Source organism: Ursus americanus, chromosome 6, assembly GCF_024610735.1.
Source record: "Ursus americanus isolate L20-20 chromosome 6, mUrsAme1.1.p, whole genome shotgun sequence".
NCBI lineage: Eukaryota > Metazoa > Chordata > Mammalia > Carnivora > Ursidae > Ursus > Ursus americanus.
The window spans coordinates 51,909,943-51,932,175 of NC_142132.1; the positions used below are offsets into that span (position 1 = coordinate 51,909,943).

General features: G+C 38.1%; 1 protein-coding gene across 1 annotated transcript in view; it reads left to right on the forward strand.

Annotated features, from left to right (window-relative positions):
• Positions 1-22,233, forward strand: part of CFAP70 (cilia and flagella associated protein 70) — a 99,071-nt gene that overhangs the window by 66,092 nt on the left and 10,746 nt on the right. The window contains exons 17-25 of the mRNA XM_045783586.2: positions 1,732-1,865; positions 1,983-2,098; positions 2,296-2,523; positions 5,522-5,680; positions 6,231-6,352; positions 7,836-7,988; positions 8,511-8,672; positions 10,707-10,796; positions 15,234-15,335. Of these exons, the coding sequence (XP_045639542.1) occupies positions 1,732-1,865; positions 1,983-2,098; positions 2,296-2,523; positions 5,522-5,680; positions 6,231-6,352; positions 7,836-7,988; positions 8,511-8,672; positions 10,707-10,796; positions 15,234-15,335 (1,266 nt within the window). The remainder of the gene's footprint in view (positions 1-1,731; positions 1,866-1,982; positions 2,099-2,295; positions 2,524-5,521; positions 5,681-6,230; positions 6,353-7,835; positions 7,989-8,510; positions 8,673-10,706; positions 10,797-15,233; positions 15,336-22,233) is intronic.

Genomic DNA, 22,233 nt, shown 5'->3' on the forward strand with positions numbered 1-22,233 from the left:
ATGTTGTAACATGTGTCATCATTTTCTTCCTTTTTAAGGCTGAATAATATTCCACCATATGTATAGACCACATTTTGCTTATCCATTCATCTGTCAGTGGGCACTTGGGTTGCTTGTGCTTTCTAACTGTTATGAATAATGCTTCAATGAACATGGATGTACAAATCTGTCTTTGAAACTCTGCTTTCAATTCTTATGGGTATATATACAGAAGGTTTCTGTATCAATTCTATTTTTAAATTTTGAGGAACCACCATACATTTTACAAAGTGACTGCCTCATTTTACAGTCCTACTGTTTACACATCCTCAACAATTGTTATTTTCTGCTTTGTTGACAGTGGCTCTCCTGATGGGTGGGAGGTGGTATTTCACTGCAGTTTGATTCCCTGATGATTAGTAATGTTGAGCATCTTTTCCCATGCATTTTGACCACTTGTAGATCTTCAGAGAAATGTCTATTTAAGTCCTTTGCCCATTTTTTAGTCAGGTTGTTTAATTTTTTGTTGTTGAGTTTTAGTAGTTCTTTACATATTCTGAATATAAACCTCTTACCAGAGACAGGTATATGATTTGCAAATATCTTCTCCCAGTCTGTGAGTTACCTCTTTACTCTGTTGATAGTGTCTCTTGATGTACAAACGTTTTTTAAAGGTATTTGATGAAGTCCAATTTGTCTATTTTTTCTTTTAACTGTGCCTTTAGTATCATATCCAAGAAATCATTGCCATATCCAGACTCATGAAGCTACTACACTGTGTTTTCTTCTCAAAATGTTACAGTTTTAGGTCTTACATTTAGGGCTTTGATCCATTTTGAGTTATTTTTTGTATATGGCATTAAGTAAGAGTCCAACTTCATTCTTTTACACGCAGATGTGGATATCCAGTTTTCCTGGCACCATTTGCTGAAGACTGTCCTTACATATTGAATGTCTTGGCCTCTTTGTAAAAAATCATTTAACCATATATGTGAGGGTTTATTTCTGGGCTCTCTATTCTATTCCATTGTTCTATATATTTGTCTTGATACCAGCACCACAAAGATTACTATAACTTTTTAAGTTTTGAAACTAGAAAGTATGAGTCCCCCAGGTTTGTTCTTTTTCAAGATTGTTTTGGCTATTCAGGGTCCTTTGAGAATCCATGTAAATTCTAGGATGTTTTTTCCTATTGGTGCAAAAAATACTGGATTTTGATAGAGATTGTATTGAATCTGTAACTTGTTTTGGGCAGTATTGACATTTTAATAATATTAAGTCTTTCAATCCATGGACATGAGATGTGTTTCTATTTGTTTATGTCATCTTTAATTTCTTTCAGCAATGTTTTATAGTTTTCACTCATTATGAGATGCTTTTCTTACATATTTGTACTTAAACTTATATTTGCCATCTCAAGACCATGATAGAAATTATTATATGTGAATCTTTAAAATGAACTATAAAATGAATCTAGGTTTCCAAGTAATTAAAGGAGCTTATGGTGACCATAACATTGACACTAAGAAGTAATGACTTGAAGATTTAATTTTAAAATTATTCCAATGAGTATTATTCACCACATACTATGAGCCAGAAAAGTGACTGTGCTAGACGTTCAGAATTCAGTGATAAATAAAAATATGACAGTTTCTCCTTTCATACAACTTATAGTATTTATGGTGTTATGTGCATAAGAAATATGACATAATGTTACAATAACCTGGGTCCTCTTGATGCTTCATGTGATAGAGGTTGGTCCGTGAGCCCCAGAACCTGGAACACTGGCTGGACTATGGTGCCTTCTGCCTCCTAACTGAGGACAACATCAAAGCACAGGAGTGTTTTCGGAAAGCTCTTTCCCTCAACCAGAATCATATCCAGAGGTATGCTTGGGAGATGAAGAATGAGTAGAAGCAGATAAGCTTCTATATGAAATTGCCTTGGTTCCATGACTGTGACATGGGACCATGTTGTTAATTGTGTTGGTGGTCTCTTCCCAGCTTGTTGCTGTGTGGTGTCCTGGCTGTCCTGATGGAGAACTATGAGCAGGCAGAAATTTTCTTTGAGGATGCTACTTGCTTGGAACCAACTAATGTTGTAGCTTGGACTTTACTTGGTATGGTATTGTCCTGTGATATGAATGTGTTTTCTTCCATTATAAGTTTCTCCCTTTCTCTTTACATTCTTTAATGGTTCATCATATAGTTCTTAAACTTTGGTAAAAATATGGCAAGTAGAAGTGAAATGTTGCAGTTCTTCAGTTTATGATGTGGAAAACCAGTCACATTTATTTCAGCATCTTTCTTTCTTCAGGTTTGTACTATGAAATTCAAAACAATGATATTCGAATGGAAATGGCATTTCATGAAGCCTTCAAACAACTTCAGACACGAATGCTTCAGGCACAAGTAACAAAGCAGAGGAGCATTGGTACTGTTGAGTACATTGAAGAAGGACGAAAAGTAGAAGAATCCAGTTTAGGCCCTTGGGGAATGACTAATGTTTCTTCTGCAACAGCAATTAAGGTGGAAGCCCCAGCAGGTAGCCTTATGAATAGGACCTGGCACATAGTAGGTAGTAAATAATGGTCAAATGAGTCAGTAGATGGAGTTTTGAGTTGTCTCAGGAATACCAGAAAGGACTCCTTCTAAATAATTCCTCATTCATATGATTGAAAGTCTGAAGCTTTTATTGTTGCTATTCAGGTTTTTGAATCTCAGAATTTACTGTTTCTGCGTTCCCAAAGAGGGGTATCATTGTAGCAGACTAAATTTCTTTCATTTTCCCCTCACTTTCTTTTCCAACACTCTCAACCCCTCTCTTGTGATTCTTTTTCTTTTTCTAAGATTTTTAAATTTATTTTAGAGAGAGAGCACAAACAGGAGGGGCAGAGAGAAAAGGAGAGAGAATCTCAAGTAGACTCCACAGTGAGCACGGAGCTGAATGTGGGGCTTGATCTCAGGACCCTGAAATCATGACCTCAGCTGAAATCAACAGTCCAATGCTTAACTGGCTGCACCACCCAGGCGGCCCCATTTCTCTTGTGTTTGTTTGTTTGTTTCTTTCTTTCTTTCTTTCTTTCTTTCCTTTCTTTCTTTTTTAAAGATTTTATTTATTTATTTGACAGAGAGATAGAGACAGCCAGCGAGAGAGGGAACACAAGCAGGGGGAGTGGGAGAGGAAGAAGCAGGCTCCCAGCAGAGGAGCCTGATGTGGGGCTCAATCCCAGAACACTGGGACTATGCCCTGAGCCGAAGGCAGACGCTTAACGACTGAGCCACCCAGGCGCCCCTCTCTTCTGTTTCTTAAGCTTATTTATTTATTTACAAACATACACACACACACACACACACACACACACACACTCACACACACACTCCCTTTTTTCCCTGTTCTTCATTGCCAGTTTCCTTTCCACCATTTTAGGAAATCAGTCATTCTAATGTGTTAAATATGTGTTTGTTTATGTGTTTCTTGCATATGTTATTTTGTTCATATGTTATTATATATTGTTATTTTGTGTGCATGTATTTTTAACAGTTTGAAGTATAATTGACATTTCATAAACTCCACAAGTTTAACACATACAATTTGATATGTTTGACATATGAACACACCCATGAAAACGTCACCACAATCAAGTTAACGAACATATCCAAAATCTCCCAAACTCTCCTTGTGCCCATTTGAATCTCTTTCTCTGGCTCCCTTCTCCAGGCAACCACCAAGCATCTTTCTGTCACCATCAATGAGTTCGCATGTCTAAAATTTTAGAATTCTAGAAAAATTTCCAACATTTTCTAGAACTTCTAGAATCAAGTAGAGGGTTCCCCTTTCTCTGCATCCTTGTCAACATCTGTTGTTTCCTGACTTAATTTTATATGCTTTTAATTTTCTAAATATATGGGGATTTTTCCAGATATCTTTGTTTTTTATCTGTAATTTAATTTCACACTTTGTATGATTTGAATCCTTTTAAATTTATTTTGACTTGTTCTGTGGTCCATCATGTGATCTATCTTGATAAATGTTCCATATTCACTTGAAAAGAATGTGTATTTTGCTGCTGTTGAGTGTTCTGTAGAATTTTAGTTAGGTTGGATTAGTTGATTATATGTTCAACTCTCCCATATCCTTTGTAGTTTTATATCTTTGAAGTTTTGTTTTAATAGTTCTTCTTGCCTCAAGTAACATTTTTTCTAACTTGATAATATTAGTTTTATGTTTAAATTTATTTGGATTCCATTCTTGAAAGTGATGCTAAGTAGGCATCCAGTTTTATTTTTCTCCATGTAGGAATCTAATTTTCTTAAAACGATCTATTAAACAACTGTCTTTTCTGTTTTGATTTAAGGTATATGTCTCTAAGCTTTTTATTCTGTTTTACTGTCTGATCTTAAAACAATATTGTATTCTTTTTATTGCTGTGGTGTTGTAGTATGCCTTAATATCTGGTATATCAGGTTCTCCCATTTACTTGCCTTTTCATACCAGACTTACCTATTCATGGACCTTTATTTATCTATATAGATTTTATAGTGTTTATCAAGTACATAAGTTGAAATTTTTATTTGGACCCTACTGAACTTATAAATTATTTTAGGGATAATTAACATCTTTATGTTATTAAACCATTCTATCCAAGTTTGTGGAAGGCCTTTCCATATCCTCAGATCATCTTCTGTGTCCTTTATCAAAGTTTTAACACTTTTTCTAATGAGGCTCTGTTTAAGTAATTCATAAAAACCTTATAGATACCATTGCTACCATAAAATATCTTATTTTAATTACATATTCTCATTGGTTATTGCTGGCATTTTTTAGTGTGTGCTACTGATTTTGACATTTTAGGTTTTGGTGTATACTATTGTTTTGTAGATTGAATTTATATATGATAATCTTGTTTGACTTTTATGGATTTTAATAGGTTATTAGTTCTATTGTTTTTTTCTAGAACATGATTATCATATCATCTGCCAATAACAATAATGATTGGGTTACCTTTTCCCTCCCAATCCTCATACAACTCATGTTTTCTTACTATCTCAAATAGTATGTTATATATTAGTTGTAGTGGTCAACTGTGTCTTCTTTCCTATCTTAATGGGAATGAATTTAAAATTTGTCAATTAAAATACGCTATAAGCTTTTTCAAAAAACTTTTATAGAATTAAGGAAAATCCCTTCTATTCCTAGTTTTCAAAGAATTTTTTCTTAATTATTATACCAGTTTAGCTTGTACTCTTTAAATTATTCAGAAATATAAAAAGTCTGGGGCACCTGGCTGGCTCAGTCACTGGAGCATGTGACTCTTGATCTCAGAGTCATAAGTTTGAGCCCCATATTGGGTGTAGAGATTACTTAAAAATAAAATCTTTAAAAAATATATAAAAAGTCTACAAAACAAGTCTGTCCATGCAATATTTAGGAAATATGTTTCTTATGCTTTGAAAATAATTATATTTTATCTCCTATAATAACCTTTTAATATCCAATGTAGGAAGTTTTTTTTTTCTTCATTAAAGTTTAATCTATTTAGGACCAGGAGCTCCATCATCTATTCTAGATGACTTTCTTGAAGAATCCTCCAAACTACAGTCTGACTCACGAGAACACATGTTATCCACACAATCTCAGGATCCAACTGCCAGCCAAAAACCAGACAACATACTTCTCAAGGAGATACCAGTGAAAAAAGGTACTTAGGAATAAAGATTTCCACTTGAAAGAAGGGCATAAACAAACTAGACAAGGATGAAAACTCTTATGATTACCAAAATGGCGATCTTAACTTATTTGAAGTTGATTAGTTTGTCATATTGCCTAAGTTCCTTCATATGAGGCTAGGCTCTGATAATCCGAACTTAGTAGTGCAACCCTTTCCATAAGCGAGGATTTATATTTAGCTCAGAGAAGTGGCTAGCTACAGACTTACAATTTTCTAACAATGATTCTTCATTTTTAGAATATCTACAGGTTGTGTTTCACATTCAGGAAGATCTGAATACTTTTAAAAACCATTTCATTTGGTTGAAACTTGCATTTGGAACCACCAGTAGACTAACCTTGAGAACTTTTGAGGACCACTGCTATAAAGGAATCTACTGCTTTTCAGATTATAACCTCTCTTATATATTAGATTAGAATACTCTCCTTGCTCATTTGTAGTAATGTAGCTCACTGTCTGAGCTTCTGACATTTTTTCCCTTTACATCTAATTATCTATTATTTTAACATAATATTTTCAGAAACATCAAAATGTCAAGATTCATCAACTGTTCTGCATCCTAGCCCTCATGGTGTTTCCCAAACTCCTGCCACAATCTTCATGGAGACCATACGTTTCTTGATGAAAGTCAATGCTGTTCAGGTCAGGATGTTTGGAAAAGGGCAAGTAGATGGAAAGATTTTAGTGAACTATTTATTCAATCCATAATGGTATCTTTCCAAGCTTTAATATGTGTGATGCAGAAATCAAATATGCTTTTGAGAACACACTGTAGGCCTAATGGTGTGAATATCCAAATATGAACCACTCTTTACAGAGAGCATCAGAACACCTCACTGCAAATCTGCTCCCTCAGAATACCAGCAGAGCAAAATCGGACTCTAAAGGCTTACATAGCTTGATGTCACTTTATTATCAGAATTCATATTATTGAGTGTTGAGGGTTCACAGGAGCCTAATCATACCTTTCTTCCTTTCTAGGTTCTAAACAATTAAAAAACAGATACATGGTGCTATGTGGGGGAATAAAAATATTAAATTTTTTTATTTGTATAACTGGGCTGGAGATGCAACTAGCCTCAGATTTGACTTGCTCATACAGTCACAGGTAGAACTACTGGAGAATTTTCCCTCCTGCCAGAGAAGAAGAGTATCCTATGAGGTCTACCTATCACATGGAAAACAAGAAATATATCCATGAAGCAAGCAGTAGGAGGGGGAGCAAGATCCGGGAACCAGGAGAGTTGGCCCTGATCCTGCAGAGTGCATGTTCCGCTTCAGGGCGGGCAAGCTCAAAAAAGGGCAAGAATTATGACCTGGCTGGGAGTGGGCCACAGTAAACAGGAACTTTGAACACATTAACATTTCCCAATAGAGAAACAGGCTTTCTGTCTCCCAGATTAAATAAGTCACTATCCCTGCCTCCCCATGCAAAGAGCCAGAAATGTAGGTAGAGGGAACAGCTCCATAACTTCCTCCCACTATTTTTCTAAGAAGGTATAAATGTTAATGGGAGTTTCTATAGTATAGGCTAAGATGGGAATGGAGGGAGAAGAAAAGCAGGGCTTCCCCCTGCTTAGCAAGTACATCTGACTTTGTTAAATTTGCAAGCCTTATATAGCATTAAAAGCAAAGAATAGCCCAAAGTATAAAACTGGCGGACATGGATGAGAGTTTGTCAGAAACAGACAATTTATGTTTCTAAGATCCCGAGTCTAGAATTTTAGAAAGGGAGGTTTTGCCTCACTAAGTTTCCTCAATAATTACAGCTGCCTGACAATGTTATATCAGGTGTCAGTGGGGTGGTTGGTGAAGTGCTTTTGTCTGCTGCATAACAAATATAGGCAAAAACTCATCTAGTATGCTGACAAGACAGACCAGAACGGCGCAGTACTGCAGATTTTTCACTTGGAAATGTCTACATTTGGTGACTAGGTGAATAGCTGGTAATGGAACAATGATGTGCCGAATCTTTATAATGCACCTTTTGAAGTGGATAATCATTTCATTCTAAATATGTTTCTTATTCGTTATTATCGGGGACATAATATTCACCTGCAAGAGCTATGGAACTGACACAATGCAGCTACTTATATATTTCTTATAATCCGGTTTTTCCTCACAGTATGTGCACAGAGTGCTTGCTCATGAGCTGTTATGCCCTCAAGGAGGCCCCAGCTGCGAGTATTACTTGGTGCTGGCCCAGACACACCTTCTCAAGAAGGACTTCCCCAAGGCAGAGGAATACCTTCAACATGCAGCCCAGATGGACTACCTGGTAATAACCTTTGCTAGAACCTCTTGAGTAAGTTTGGACGAGGGGCAAGCAGGCTTTCTTAAAGGTGGTGATGCCATATCACAGGTAGATTTCTGGTTACAGAGGCAGAGGTCATCAACCTTCAATAAACTCATCTATTTCCTTCCATTTGTTTTTCTCAAGCAGTTATGAGTTTTGCAAAGGGCAGAGAAAAGGATAAGGATAGCTCTTTAGGAGATAATTGATCTATTTCAAGTTCTCTGGACTTCTGTTTTCTCATTGTGAACATTCTCTTGGTTATATCTGAATGTTTTTCTTAATATTTGCCTCAAAGACAAAATAGTTTTGAAAAATGCAAGAAAGAAATGAGGGAGCAGACCTAGAAAAATACCTCCCACGTGCAACTGAATGGCCCTCTTTCTAACTGAGTGCTATTAGAAAAAGAAAAAGGACTTAGCCTAATTTTAAATGTTAAACAAAAATCATTAATGTACTTTTAAATACCACTTCATCCCAAGTGCTACTTGTTCTTTACTTTCTCAGAACCCTAATGTCTGGGGCGTGAAGGGCCATCTCTATTTTCTAAGTGGGAATCATGCTGAGGCCAAGGCATGCTATGAGCGAACCGTTAGTTTTGTAGTGGATGCTTCTGAGATGCACTTCATCTTCCTGCGACTGGGGCACATCTATCTGGAAGAGAAAGAGGTGAGGGACAGAGGATGGAGAGTAACCATGTAAATAAATCAGGTCATGGTCTGGGACCTGACTATAGTTCAAACATTAGCATCCATCTGTGTGGACGCAACACAGTATTATGATTTTGGTATTTTAATATCCAAAGGTAAAGTGATTCGACCAACATTAGATAAACTAGTAATTAATAGAAGCAGGATTCAAACCCAGGCAGTCTAATATTGGAGTCTGTGGTTTTAACCATTACGATACTAAAAAGTTATGTAGAACTCAATAAATGTTACTGAGTAGTTAACGTTTAAACTAACTTTCTTTTATTAGCAGTAGTAGAAACATTCTTAGCTTGACTTAACTAATGGAAAATGTCAAAAGAACTTCTTCAAACTTCGTCCTCAACATAAAGGTTTATATTTAATTCAGTTGAGGCTAACCCTGTTCCACAGGGAACTCTAACCTGACTCTTTAGCAATTACTCTCCAAATTTTAGGAATCACCCCAAGACCTTCTAAAAATTTTCTAAAAGAAAATTTCTGTTATGGAAAATTTCAAATACATACAAAGTATGGGGCACCTGGGTGGCTCAGTCGGTTAAGCATCTAATTCTCCATCTCAGCTCAGGTCTTGATCTCAGGGTTGTGAGTTCAACCCCTGCACTGGGCTCCATGCTGGGTGTGGAGCCTACTTAAAAAACAAAAAACAAAAACAAGAAACCCCAAATACATGCAAAGTAGACAGAATAGTAGAAATGAACCAACATAGACCCATCATCCCATATTAACAATTATCAACATTCTGCCTTTTGACTTCATGCTTTTGTTTTGACTTCATTCCATTTCTACCCCCAGAACACCCAATTATCTTTCTATTTAAAATAAAGGGATGCCTGGGTGGCTCAGTCAGTTAAGTGTCTGCCTTTGGCTCAGGTCATGATCCCAGCGTCCTGGGATCGAGTCCCACATCAGACTCCTTGCTCAGCGGGGAGCCTGCTTCTCCCTCTCCCTCTGCCTGCCACTCCCCCTCCCTCTGCCTGTCACTCCCCCTGCTTGTGCCTTCTCTCTCTCTTTCTCTGACAAATAAATAAATAAAATCTTTCTAAAATGAAACAACAGCAGCAACAAGAAGTTGCAATGCCTTATAATTTAAGTATGAAGGCCCGTATAGGCTTAAGAGAGAAAAATCACTATCCACTACAGTGAAGAAAATAAGTTTTCTTTCTGACATCATTGCAAGCTGCATCTGAACCAAGCTTCTGACTTAAGTAGTCACTCGGCAAGCAATTTCACTAGGCAAGCAATTCTTAGGCTATTTGTTGAGGCTTACCTATAGTTACATCTCTCATAGTGGAGATACAAGATAAGAAGTGGTCTAATTCTTTTGGAAGTTTGTTTTTTGAGTTTTTCTAAACGTTTCCTGTATTGCTCAGCACTAAAAAGAGATAAACTAGCAAACCATGAAGAAACATAAAGGAAGCTTAAATACATATTGCTAAGTGAAAGTAGCCAATCCGAGAAGGCTACATACTGTATGATTCCAACTGTATGACATTCTGGGAAAGGCATAACTATGGAGACAGTAAAGAGATCAGTGGTTTCAAGAGGTTGGGGAAGAGAAGTGATGAACAGATGGAGCACAGAGGATTTTTAGGGCAGTGAAAATACTCTAATAATGGATACATGTCATTATACATTTGTCCAAACCTATAGAATGTGTAATACCAAATGTGACCATGGACTTCAGGTGATGATGATGTATCAATGTAGTTTCATCAGTTGTAACAGAGGTACCACTCTGATGGGGGATGTCAATAATAGGAGAGGCTATGCATGTGTGGCAGCAAGGGGTATATGGGAAATTGCTGTACTTTCCTTTCAATTTTGCTGTGAACCTAAAACTGCTCTAAAAAAAACTTACGTCTTAAAAAAAAAAGGGGGCTCATTTAACTTAGATTGGTCTTGAGTACAACTACAGAACCCCATGACTATCCTAGCAATATAGCATTTGAAACTTCCAGAAGAACAATTGCTTAGTGGTGCTTTCTTTCTACAGTACGAAAAGGCAAAGACAACCTACCTGCAAGCCTGTAAGAGATCGCCTTCATGCCTTACCTGGCTAGGACTGGGAATAGCCTGTTATCGGGTAAGAGGATAAAGGCTTGAGACTAGGCCTGTGAATACAGCTGACCTTGATTCCTTGGTCTTCCAAGCATCCTGGGAGTTTATAATGATGGTGGGAAAAGTTACTTTTCAAAGGTGTTCAGTAAACTAAATAGTCAATCTGTACTAGAAAAATAAAACATTCTTTAAAAACCTCTCAAAAACGTGAACCAGGAAGCTATACAATAAAAAACTTCATGTTATTTGGTACAGAAGCACATAATTTTATGTTATCTGTAAGGAAAAAGTGATATGATAAATGAAGAATCTACTCAATTAAAGAAATTGATTGATACCTGTTGAGCTCTGTGGCCCTTCCATTTTCAGGAGGAGCTGCTATAGCTTCTAGGAGATCTTTTGCTCCCCACCCCTAAAAACTCCCTAGCCACACTTTCCTCCTTTCTTCCAGTCTTTGAAAGAGGCATGCAATGTGTTGTTCGTGTCCAATTTCTTCAATGTATTCTTGATGCTAACCCTCTCATTTTCTCCTAATACCTTAGTCTCTTAATTTTGTCTTTTTTTTTAATTTACATTTTTAACCTTTCCTTCTCAATCAGTTCTTTCCCCATTCTTTCCCGCTTCTTATTAAACAACAGTGGTAACAACCGAATGAGTTTCCTGTATTCCCTGTCTCCTTCCTTTTCCTTATTGCTGTTTTTTTTTAACCGTAAAGGTGATATATGTTCATCATAGAAAATTTGGAATATAGAAGATATAAAAGGATCCATAGTCCAACCACTCAGTGATAATCACTGTTAACATGTGAATGCATTTTCCTCCAGTCTTTTTCATACATATATGAAAGCAAATTTAATGTATAAAACTGTAAATAATATGTTTACTGCTTTTTAATCTTTTTTCTACTTAAGCAGTATAGCATTGATATCTTCTTGCATCACCAAATAATCTAAAACATGATTTCTGCTGACTTCATTGTGTTCCCTGGTTTGGATGTGTAAATGAAGTGACCGTGTAATATTTCATACTAACCAGGACACTTCAGAGAATGGAAAGGGTGCTATTAATAATTACACTGGGACACAGGGACTGTTCCAGGCCAATTGGGACATATGGTCATTTATATATAAACTATGTGCTTCTGTGTTCCCAGAAAGAATATAAAACATTTATAGCTGTTAGAAAACTGACAGCACCGTCAAAAGTACAAGATACTAGGGGCACCTGGGTGTCTCAGTCATTAAGTGTCTGCCTTCGGCTCAGGTCATGATCCCAGGGTCCTGGGATCAAGCCCCACATTGGGCTCCCTGCTCTGCTGGGAGCCTGCTTCTTCCTCTCCCACTCCCCCTGCTTGTGTTCCCTCTCTTGCTGGCTGTCTCTCTCTGTCGAATAAATAAAATCTTTAAAAAAAAAAAAGTACAAGATACTAGCTATACAGACTATTCAACATAAGTCATGCTTCTATTTGTTTTGAGTAGTATAAACAATATTTTCATTGAGATAGAAACTAAAACAAAACAAAACCTTTAGTTAAGCCCTACCACTAAGATGTCCTAGTAATCCCTGTTTCCCATCAATGTTTTAGTCATACTATACCTATATGTGGATATATCATAATTTATTTGACCAATCACTCATTATTGGGCATGTTGTTAGTTTCTACAATTATACTATTATAGATGAAGCTGAGATAAAATTCTTGGACATAAATCTCTGTGCCTAATTCTTTTTATTTCCTTAGGATACCTCCTTAAAGAATGGAGAAAAATTTAAAAGTCTTTAAATTATAGTGTCAATTTGCCTTCTAGAAAGGGTGTATACTGATTTACACTCTGCCAGGAGGTATGAGAGCACATTTCACTGTTATCTTATCAAAAATGGGCATTATCATTTGACAACTTGATAGGTATCTTAATTTGCATTTTTATCAGTAATGAGGTTGAAATATGTGATACACATATCTCTTTACTTATGAATTATCTGTTCCTATCCCTGGTCCCATTTACCTTTCACTTCATTGCAATCAGGCTTACTACTTTACCACTTTACCCTTACCACATCACTGACACTTCTGACAGAAGTTCCCTTAACATCCTAATCGCTAAATGCCAGAGACACTTAGATGAATTTCTGGCGCTTAACCCTGTTGACTACTTTCTTCCTGAAGCCCTCTCCTCCCTTGACTTTCACAATACTTCATTCACATCCTTCTATGCCTTCTTCTCTGGTACCTCTTTCTCAGCCTTTTTTGCTGGCTCCTACTCTTTTACCCACCATAATTGTTGGGCCACCCAGGTCCTATAGTCAGCCCTCTTCTGTCACTGTATTTATTCACCCTAAGAAAAAAATACATCGACCCCAGTGGCCTTAAATACCACTTGTGCCCTAATGAATTCTAAACCTTTAATGCATAACACTTCAAGTTCTGACCCTTATATCAAACAGTATAATGGACAGCTCCATTTTCTTGGTTCCCTAGACCCCTTAAAATGTGCATAACTGAGATATAACCTAACTTAACCCTGAAGGATTCTCACATTCCTTAAGCCTACACCTTCTCCTGTAGTCCCTGTCTTGGTGAATGGGACTGTGATGAAGCTAATCAACCAAGCCAAAAACTTCAAAGGTGCCCTAGTCTATTTCTCCTGCTACTTTTAATTAGGCATCAAATATCCTATTGATTTTGTCTCCTAAATGTCTCTTGAGTCTATTGTCTCCTCTCCATCCCTATTTTTATAGCTCCAATTCAAACCTCATCCTTTCTTTATCTGCTAGCACCATTTCCTGTCCCACCACAATCCATCTCCCACATTGTTATCCAAGTGGTCTTTAAAATATGCAAATAATGTGTTACTCCCCTACTTAAACTCTTTAATGGCTACCCCTTGTTTCAGAATAAAATTCACATTCCTTTGAATAAATATATATGATCCGGTGCCTAATTCTTTGTTTTATCACTTTATTTTCCCTAATCTCTCTCTCTTTTCTCCAGCCCCACATGCATACTTAAGAGTTTCCTGACCACACTACACTCTCTTATGCCTCCATGCCTTCATATGATATTCATTTTACCAGGAATGCCTTTCTTCACCTTGTATAGCTAATAAACTCCTATTTGTCCTTCAGGATTCACTTTAGTAATATTCCTCTCGGAGGCTATCCTTTAATTCCAGGGTACAATTATTCCCATTTTCCTATGTCCCTCCTCTAGATCTATATATGCTTTTATTATAGAAATGTATATTCTGTATTGGAACTATTTATGTGTTTGGGTTTTCATTTTGTTTTATTTGTTTACATATCTGTTAGTGAACTCTTTGGGAGGTTGTATTTTATCTTTTTATCCAAAGTACCTAACGTACTACCTGTCACAAAAGAAATCCTTAGGGGGCGCCTGGGTGGCACAGCGGTTAAGCGTCTGCCTTCGGCTCAGGGCGTGATCCCGGCGTTATGGGATCAAGCCCCACATCAGGCTCTTCCACTATGAGCCTGCTCCTTCCTCTCCCAGTCCCCCTGCTTGTGCTCCCTCTCTCGCTGGCTGTCTCTGTCTCTGTCGAATAAATAAATAAAATCTTAAAAAAAAAAAAAAGAAGAAATCCTTAGCAAGTATAATTGATTGAGTAATATTGATTGAATGATATTGGTTAAATAATGAATCAGCACATTGATTGAATATTGAATCAATAGTTTAGAGACATTTAAAGTGTGGACCAAAGTATGGCATTGCTGAAAGGCCATTCTTCATTTTGTTTCAGGCCTAGAAACCCATAATTTTCTTTTCAAACAGAAAAAATGAAGAGCTACTATACTGGGGAGAGGAGTGCCTTATTTCTTCCTTTGGTGATCTTTTGGAAGATTTTCCAAAGCAAACTCACTTTTAGGAAGCAACAATGATATCCATATGTCCAGAGCTCGGGGAGCTAGAATTCTAGAGCCTGAATATTGTATTGATTGCTTAAGATTGTGCTATTAATAACTAATATTAGTATTTTGACAGGCTAATAGGACTTTAACCTTAAGAAAGGGATGCACAATGTAAAGGAAAAAACAACAAATGTATCTGACAGCCTACTGTGTATGGGGAAATCACTGAGCGATGCACGCACGGTAGCGAATACTTCTGGTTTTCCAGTCCTGGAATCCGAAGTTCCATGGCTCATGGTTGCCCTGATGGAACTGCTATAGAGGGAAGGAGGAAGAGAGGGGTGTAAGTTGAAAGCCTAACAGGCAGGACTCCAGATTTTTCTACTTGGCTTTTTAATCTGAGCAATTCTTCTTTTAACAGGTTCATATATTGGGCTAACACATAAAATGTTGTTTGAAGAAAAAGTTTTGAGCTAAACTGTTTGTATAGGTCACATTACCCATGTTATTTGGACATAATGTTTTCAGCTAAACCGACTCCATCTGGCTTAAGGGAAAACTGCTTTGACTTAACTCACACTTTTCTTTTTCTATCAAGCTGGAGGAGCTCACAGAGGCTGAGGATGCGCTCTCTGAAGCCAATGCGTTGAACAACTACAATGCTGAAGTATGGGCATATCTGGCTCTGGTCAGCTTGAAAGTGAGTGTTTATTACCTTACACAGTGCCCTTTCGGGGCAAAGAGGTGAGGAAGTAAGTAAGGCAAGAAATAGGTAGATGGCCATTAATGCATGATAGTTGAGGTTTAATGAGCTTCAGATTTGGTCATTATACTGATGAGGAAGGAGAGGCCCAGTCTGAGAAGCTGCTACTTGGACTGTGCTTAAAAATCATATACTCACATGTGTTTGTCTGAAAAGGAGATTCTAAAAATGAGACCAAGCCATTTGGACTTATTGGTCACAGGTGAGCAAGAGCAAGGTAGGCCAGGGCTGATTGCCAGCCAGGGTTCTGGGTTATGTGGGGTTCCCTGTGGCACTTTTAAGCGGCTCTGCAGGCCCCAGGCAGGGTATGCTAACCAAGCCCAATCCCGAGCATCCCCTTCCTCAAGAGGAAGGATGTGGTAATCAGAGTCTGGCCTAGGGTTGGAGTTAGGAAAGATAAATGGGGAGTCATGCAAGGGCAGTGATTGATGGTGCAGTGAAATGGCAGATAATACTAGGAGGCGGTGAGGTGTTTGCCTGCTGCCCTCCTCCAGGCCTCTTGGCCTGCCTGAGCTCTCAAGCCTGGGACACTGGTATGCATTCCTTGTATACTCATTCAAATTATGCTCTGGAGCTACAAAAAATTCCTACATATACTTCTGATTTCCCCCTTTATTAGTCATTTATGACCTAGAAAAGTTATATAAGAATCCACTGATAAAAACAAAGGTGGACTTGGAGCGCTTCAGTGGCTCAGTCAGTTAAGCATCTGACTTTTGGTTTTGGCTCAGGTCATGATCTCAGGGTCCTGAGATCTAGCCCTGTGTTGGGCTCCTCACTCAGTGGGGAGTCTCCTCGAGATACTCTCTCTCTCTCCCCATCCCCCACTAGCTCCCTCTCTTTCTAAAATAAATAAATAAATCTTTTAAGAAATAAATAAAGGGGGATTACAAAGGTACATAAATAGATGACCAACAAACATAAATGGATTATTCAACAAAAATCTCTGATAGACTAGAGCGATTTTTCCCAGAGAGCCCATCATTTGAAAAACGGGCCTGATTGTTACAAAGCATCTTCTTTATAATTGTCTGGTTTTTTGCTCTACTAGCCTTCCTGAAACACTCCTTCCTGTTAAACTGCTGGCTGAGGGTGCTTATCCTTGACATATATGGGAGATTGGATAGGGTGTATTGTGGGAGTTTGTGATAGCTGCTCTACCGATGGAAAGTAACTCTCCCATACTTAAATAACTTGGCGAAATAACTTGCCCAGCAGCTTAAGATCAAATGGGGAATAATGAGAGTGGCTCTCAGTTTTCCAATGGCCAATATAACATCAAACTGACAGGGAGTATTGTGATTAGAAGAGAAATGAACAAAATAAAAATTATTGCATTTTATCTTTGGAATAAATTTCTTGAGAGATATCTGAGTTTTCACCCCAACTCTGCCACAACTAGCTATGGGATCCTGGGCAAGTCACTTCAACTGGCTGGACCTCGATTTCTTCATCTTTAACTAGAAGAGTCAAATGGAAGATTTTTTTTTTTTTAAAGATTTTATTTATTTATTTGACAGAGAGAGAGACAGCCAGCAAGAGAGGGAACACAAGCAGGGGGAGTGGGAGAGGAAGAAGCAGGCTCCCAGTGGAGGAGCCTGATGTGGGGCTTGATCCCAGAATGCCGGGATCACACCCTGAGCTGAAGGCAGACGCTTAACGACTGAGCCACCCAGGCGCCCAAATGGAAGATTTTAATACACTTCCCATAGAAACTGCTAGATTAAGTAGGAAAAAAATTAAGGCTATGTAGGATTTGAATAAAAACAACTAACAAGATTGAGCTCAAACACCAATATAGAACTCTACACTTAACAATTAGAGAATCTGTATTCTTTGCAAGTGCAAATGAGGTGTTCATAAAAGTTGACCATACGCTAAACTACAAAGAGAGATTCTACAAATGCGTATAGATACACTGCAGTGAAATTATAAGTAAACAATGAAAAGATAGGCCAGATTGGGGCACCTGGGTGGCTCAGTCGGTTAAGCATCTGCCTTCGGCTCAGGGCATGATCCCAGGGTTCTGGGATTGAGCCCCACATCTGGCTCCTGGCTCAGCAGTGAGTCTGTTTCTCCCTCTCCCTCTACCCCTCTGCCTGCTTGTGGTCGCGCACATGCTCTCTCTCTCTCTCAAATAAATAAAATTTTTAAAAAAGATAGGGCAGATGACGTACATACATTTATAAACTTGAATTCATACTTATAATTAATTCATATGTCAAAGAGAAAATCATATGACAATTTCTTGTGGTAGGTAGAATTCTAAAGATGACCCTCCCCCTTCCACCAATATTATTCCATCAAATACAAATATAGGTACTGCTGTCAAGGGATTTTGCAGATGTAATGAAAGTTGCAAGTCAGTTGACCTTAAAATACAGAGATTATCTAGGTGGGCCTGTACCAGTCAGGTAAATCTTAAAAAGCAGAGTTTTTTTTCTGGCTGGGGGCAAATGGGAAAGTCAGAAAAATTCAAAGCACAAGAAAGATTCAACACACAATTGCTGGCTTGAAGATGGAGAGGGGCCACATATCAAGGAATGTGGGTGGACTCTAGAAGCTAAAAGCACTCCCTGCTCACAGCCAGCAAGGAAATTGGGACCTCTATCCCACAAGTACAAGGATTGAATTCTGCCAGTAACCTGTATGTGCTTGGAAGTAGATTCCAGATAAGAACCCAGCTCTGCAGACACCTTGATAATTGGCCTTGTGAATCATACCAGACTCTGACCTATGGAAACTGAGATGATAAATATGTATTGTTTTAAGCCACTAAGTTTGTGGTAATTAGTTACACAGCAGTATAAAACTAATACAGGCCTCCCAGTAGATTTTTTCCCCAGGTTTTTTTTTTAAGATTTTATTTGTTTATTTGAGAGAGAGAGAGAAAGAAAGAGAGTGCGCACAAGGTGGGGGGAGGAGCAGAGGGAGGGCAGGTAGAGAGATAAGCCGACTTCCTGCTGAGTGTAGAGCCAGACAGGCAGAGCCAGATGCAGGGCTAGATCCCAGGACTCTGGGATCATGACCTGAGCCGAAGTCAGATGCTTCCAACTGAGCCACCCAGGTGCCCCGATTTTTCCCCCAGTTTTATTGAGAAATCATCAACATACATCCTGGTGGATTTTCATAATAATGGCCCCCATTTAATTATGCTTTTTAATTATGTCCACACCCTTTGCAATGTGGTGTTGCCAGTCCTCCCATCAAGAGGTGGATTCTCCTTATTTCTCCACCCTTTGGAATCTGAGCTGCACTTGTGACTTTCTTTGACCAGTGGGATATGATAGAAGTGATATTGCATGAGTTCTGAGTCTAGGCCTGTAGAGGCCCTACAACTACTGTTCTTGTTCTCTTAAAGGGCTGGGACCATCAGCTGTGAAAAAGCCCAGTTTAGTCTATAGGAGGCTCAAAGTCTACCTGGAGAAGAACCGAAGCATCCCAACCAATAGCTAACCTCTCTATTTGAGTGAGGCCACCTTGGACCTTTGAGCCTTAGCCAAATTCTCAGAAGACTAGAGCTGCATGAGTGATTTCAGGAAAAACCAGCAGAAGAAAGACCCAGATTGCCCATAGAATTGTGAGAAATAATATATTGTGTTTAAGCCATTAAGTTTTAGGGTGACTTTTACATTTCAGTAGATAATTAAAATGGGAATGAAAAAACAAAACAAAATCACTATATTTTGGAATTATGGGATATAATTAAAGCAATATGGAGAGCTTAAAATATAGCCTTAAATACATTTATTAGAAAAGAAAGTTGAAAAGTCAATGAATTAAACATTTAAATCAAGAAATTAGTGAAGACCAAAGAAGGAATAATCAAGAAAATAAGAAGTATATACCTGAAACTAATGTAATATGTCAATTATATCTCAATAAAAAAGAAAAGAAAAAAAATAAAGAGTAGAAGTAAATGAAACTTAAAATGAGGACAAAATAGAATTAACAAAATCATAAACTGCTTTTTAAAAAAATTTTTTTATTATGTTATGTTAGTCACCATACAGTACATCATTAGTTTTGATGTAGTGTTCCATGATTCATTATTTGTGTATAACACCCAGTGCTCCATGCAATACGTGCCCTCCTTAATACCCATCACCGGCCTAGCCCAATCCCCCACCCCCCTCCCCTCTGAAACCCTCAGTTTGTTTCCCAGAGTCCATAGTCTCTCATGGTTCATTCCCCCTTCTGTTTTCTGGTTCCATACAAATTTTAGGATTATTTGTTCCAGCTATGTGAAGAAAGTTGATGGTATTTTGATGGGGATTGCATTGAATGTGTAGATTGTTCTAGGTAGCATAAACATTTTCACAATATTTGTTCTTCCAATCCATGAGCATGGAATGTTTTTCCATTTCTTTGTGTATGCCTCAATTTCTTTTGTGAGTGTTCTGTAGTTTTCTGAGTACAGATCCTTTGCTTCTTTGATTAGGTTTATTCCTAGGTATCTTATGGTTTTGGGTGCAATTGTAAATGGGATTGATCCCTTAATTTCTCTTCCTTCTATCTCATTGTTAGTGTATAGAAATGTAACTGATTTCTGTGTATTGGTTTTATATCCTGCCACTTTGCTGAGTTCCTGTATGAGTTCTAGCAATTTTGGGGTGGAGTCTTGGGTTTTCCACATAGAGTATCATGTCATCTTCAAAGAGTGAGAGTTTGACTTCTTTGCTGATTTGGATGCCGTTTATTTTTTTCTGTTGTCTGATTGCTGAGGCTAGGACTTCTAGTACTATGTTGAACAGCAGTGGTGATAGTGGACATCCCTGCTGTCCCTGACCTTAGGGGAAAAGCTCTGTTTTTCCCCATTAAGAATGATATTTGCTGTGAGCTTTTCATATAGGGCTTTTATGATATTGAGGTAAGTTCCTTCTGTCCCTATACTGTGAAGAGTTTTAATCAAGAAAGAATGCTGTACTTTGTCAGATGCTTTTTTCTGCATCTGTTGAGAGGATCATATGGTTCTTGTCCTTTCTTTTATTTATGTAATGTATCGCATTGATTAATTTGCGGGTATTGAACCACAGTTGCAGCCCAAGAATAAATCCCACTTGGTCATGGTGAATAATTCTTTTTTTTTTTTAAAGATTTTATTTATTTATTCGACAGAGATAGAGACAGCCAGCGAGAGAGGGAACACAAGCAGGGGGAGTGGGAGAGGAAGAAGCAGGCTCATAGCAGAAGAGCCTGATGTGGGGCTCGATCCCAGATCGCCGGGATCACGCCCTGAGCCGAAGGCAGACGCTTAACCGCTGTGCCACCCAGGCGCCCCGGTGAATAATTCTTTTAATGTACTGTTGGATCCTTTCGGCTACTCTTTTGGTGAGAATTTTTGCATCCATATTCATCAGGCATATTGGTCTATAATTCTCCTCTTTTGTGGGGTCTTTGTCTGGTTTTGGAATCGAGGTAATGCTGGCCTCATGGAAAGACTTTGGAAGTTTTTCTTCCTTTTCTATTTTTTGGAACAGTTTCAGAAGAATAGGTATTTATTCTTCTTTAAATGTTTGATAGAATTCCCCTGGGAAGCCATCAGGCCCTGGTCTCTTGTTTGTTGGGAGGTTTTTGATTACTGCTTCAATTTCCTTGCTGGTTATGGGTCTGTTCAGGTTTTCTATTTCTTCCTGTTTCAGTTTTGGTAGTTTATATGTCTCTGGGAATGCATCTGTTTCTTCCAGATGGCTGAATTCCTGGGACCAGCTGAAATTAAGGTCTCCTACTCCTCTACCATCTTGGACTCCTAAGTCTAGAAACATTTATTTTAAAGTCAGGAATAAGACAAAGATCCCTACTATCATCATGTCTATTCAATACTACAACATACCTCATTTTATTGTACTTTATAGACATTCTGTTTTTTTAAAGGTAGGAAGGTTTATGACAACACTGTGATAAGCAAGTCTGTCTATCAGCACCATTTTTCCAACAGCATTTGCTCAGTTCGTGTCTTTGTGTGTCACATTTTAATAATTCTCAAAATATTTCAAACTTTTTCGTTATTATATTTGTTATGGTGACCTGTGATCAATGAACTTTGATGTTACTATCAAACTGTGTACATATACGATGTGAACTTATTTGATAAATATTGTTGTGTTCTGACTGCCCTACTGACTGGCTGTTTCCCATGTCTCTCTCTTTCCTTGGGCCTCCTTATTCTATGAAAAACAACAGTATTGAAATTAGGCCAATTGATAACCCTAAAGTAGCCTCTAAGTGTTCAAGTGAAAGGAAGAGTTGTGCGCTCTCACTTTAAATCAAAAGCTAGAAAGTATTAAGGATAGTGAGGAAGGTATGTCAAAAGCTGAGAGAGCCCAAAAGCTAGGCCTCTTGTGCCAGCTAGCCAAGTGATGAATGCAACAGAAGAGTTTTTGAAGGAAGTTAAAAGTGCTTCTCCTTGGCACCCGGGTGGTTCAGTTGATTAAGCGTCTACCTTCAGCTCAGGTCATGATCCTAGTATCCTGGGATCAAGACTTGATTCGGGCTCCCTGTTCAGTATGGAGTCTACTTCTCTTTCTCCCTCTGCCCCTACACCCTGCTCATGCTCTCTCTCAGATAATTTTTTGAAAGTGCTGCTCCTGTGAACACATGAATGATAAGAAAGCAAAACAGCCTTTTTATCTGACATAGAGAAAGTTTTAGTGGATAGATCAAGCCAGTCACAATATTCTCTTAAGCCAAAGCCTATTCCACATCAAGACCCTAACTCTCTTCAGTTCTATGAACATTGAGAGAAGGGAGGAAGCTGCAGAAAAAAAAGTTTGAGGCTACCAGAGCTTGGTTCACGAGGTTTAAGGAAAGAAGCCATCTCCATAACATAAAAGTG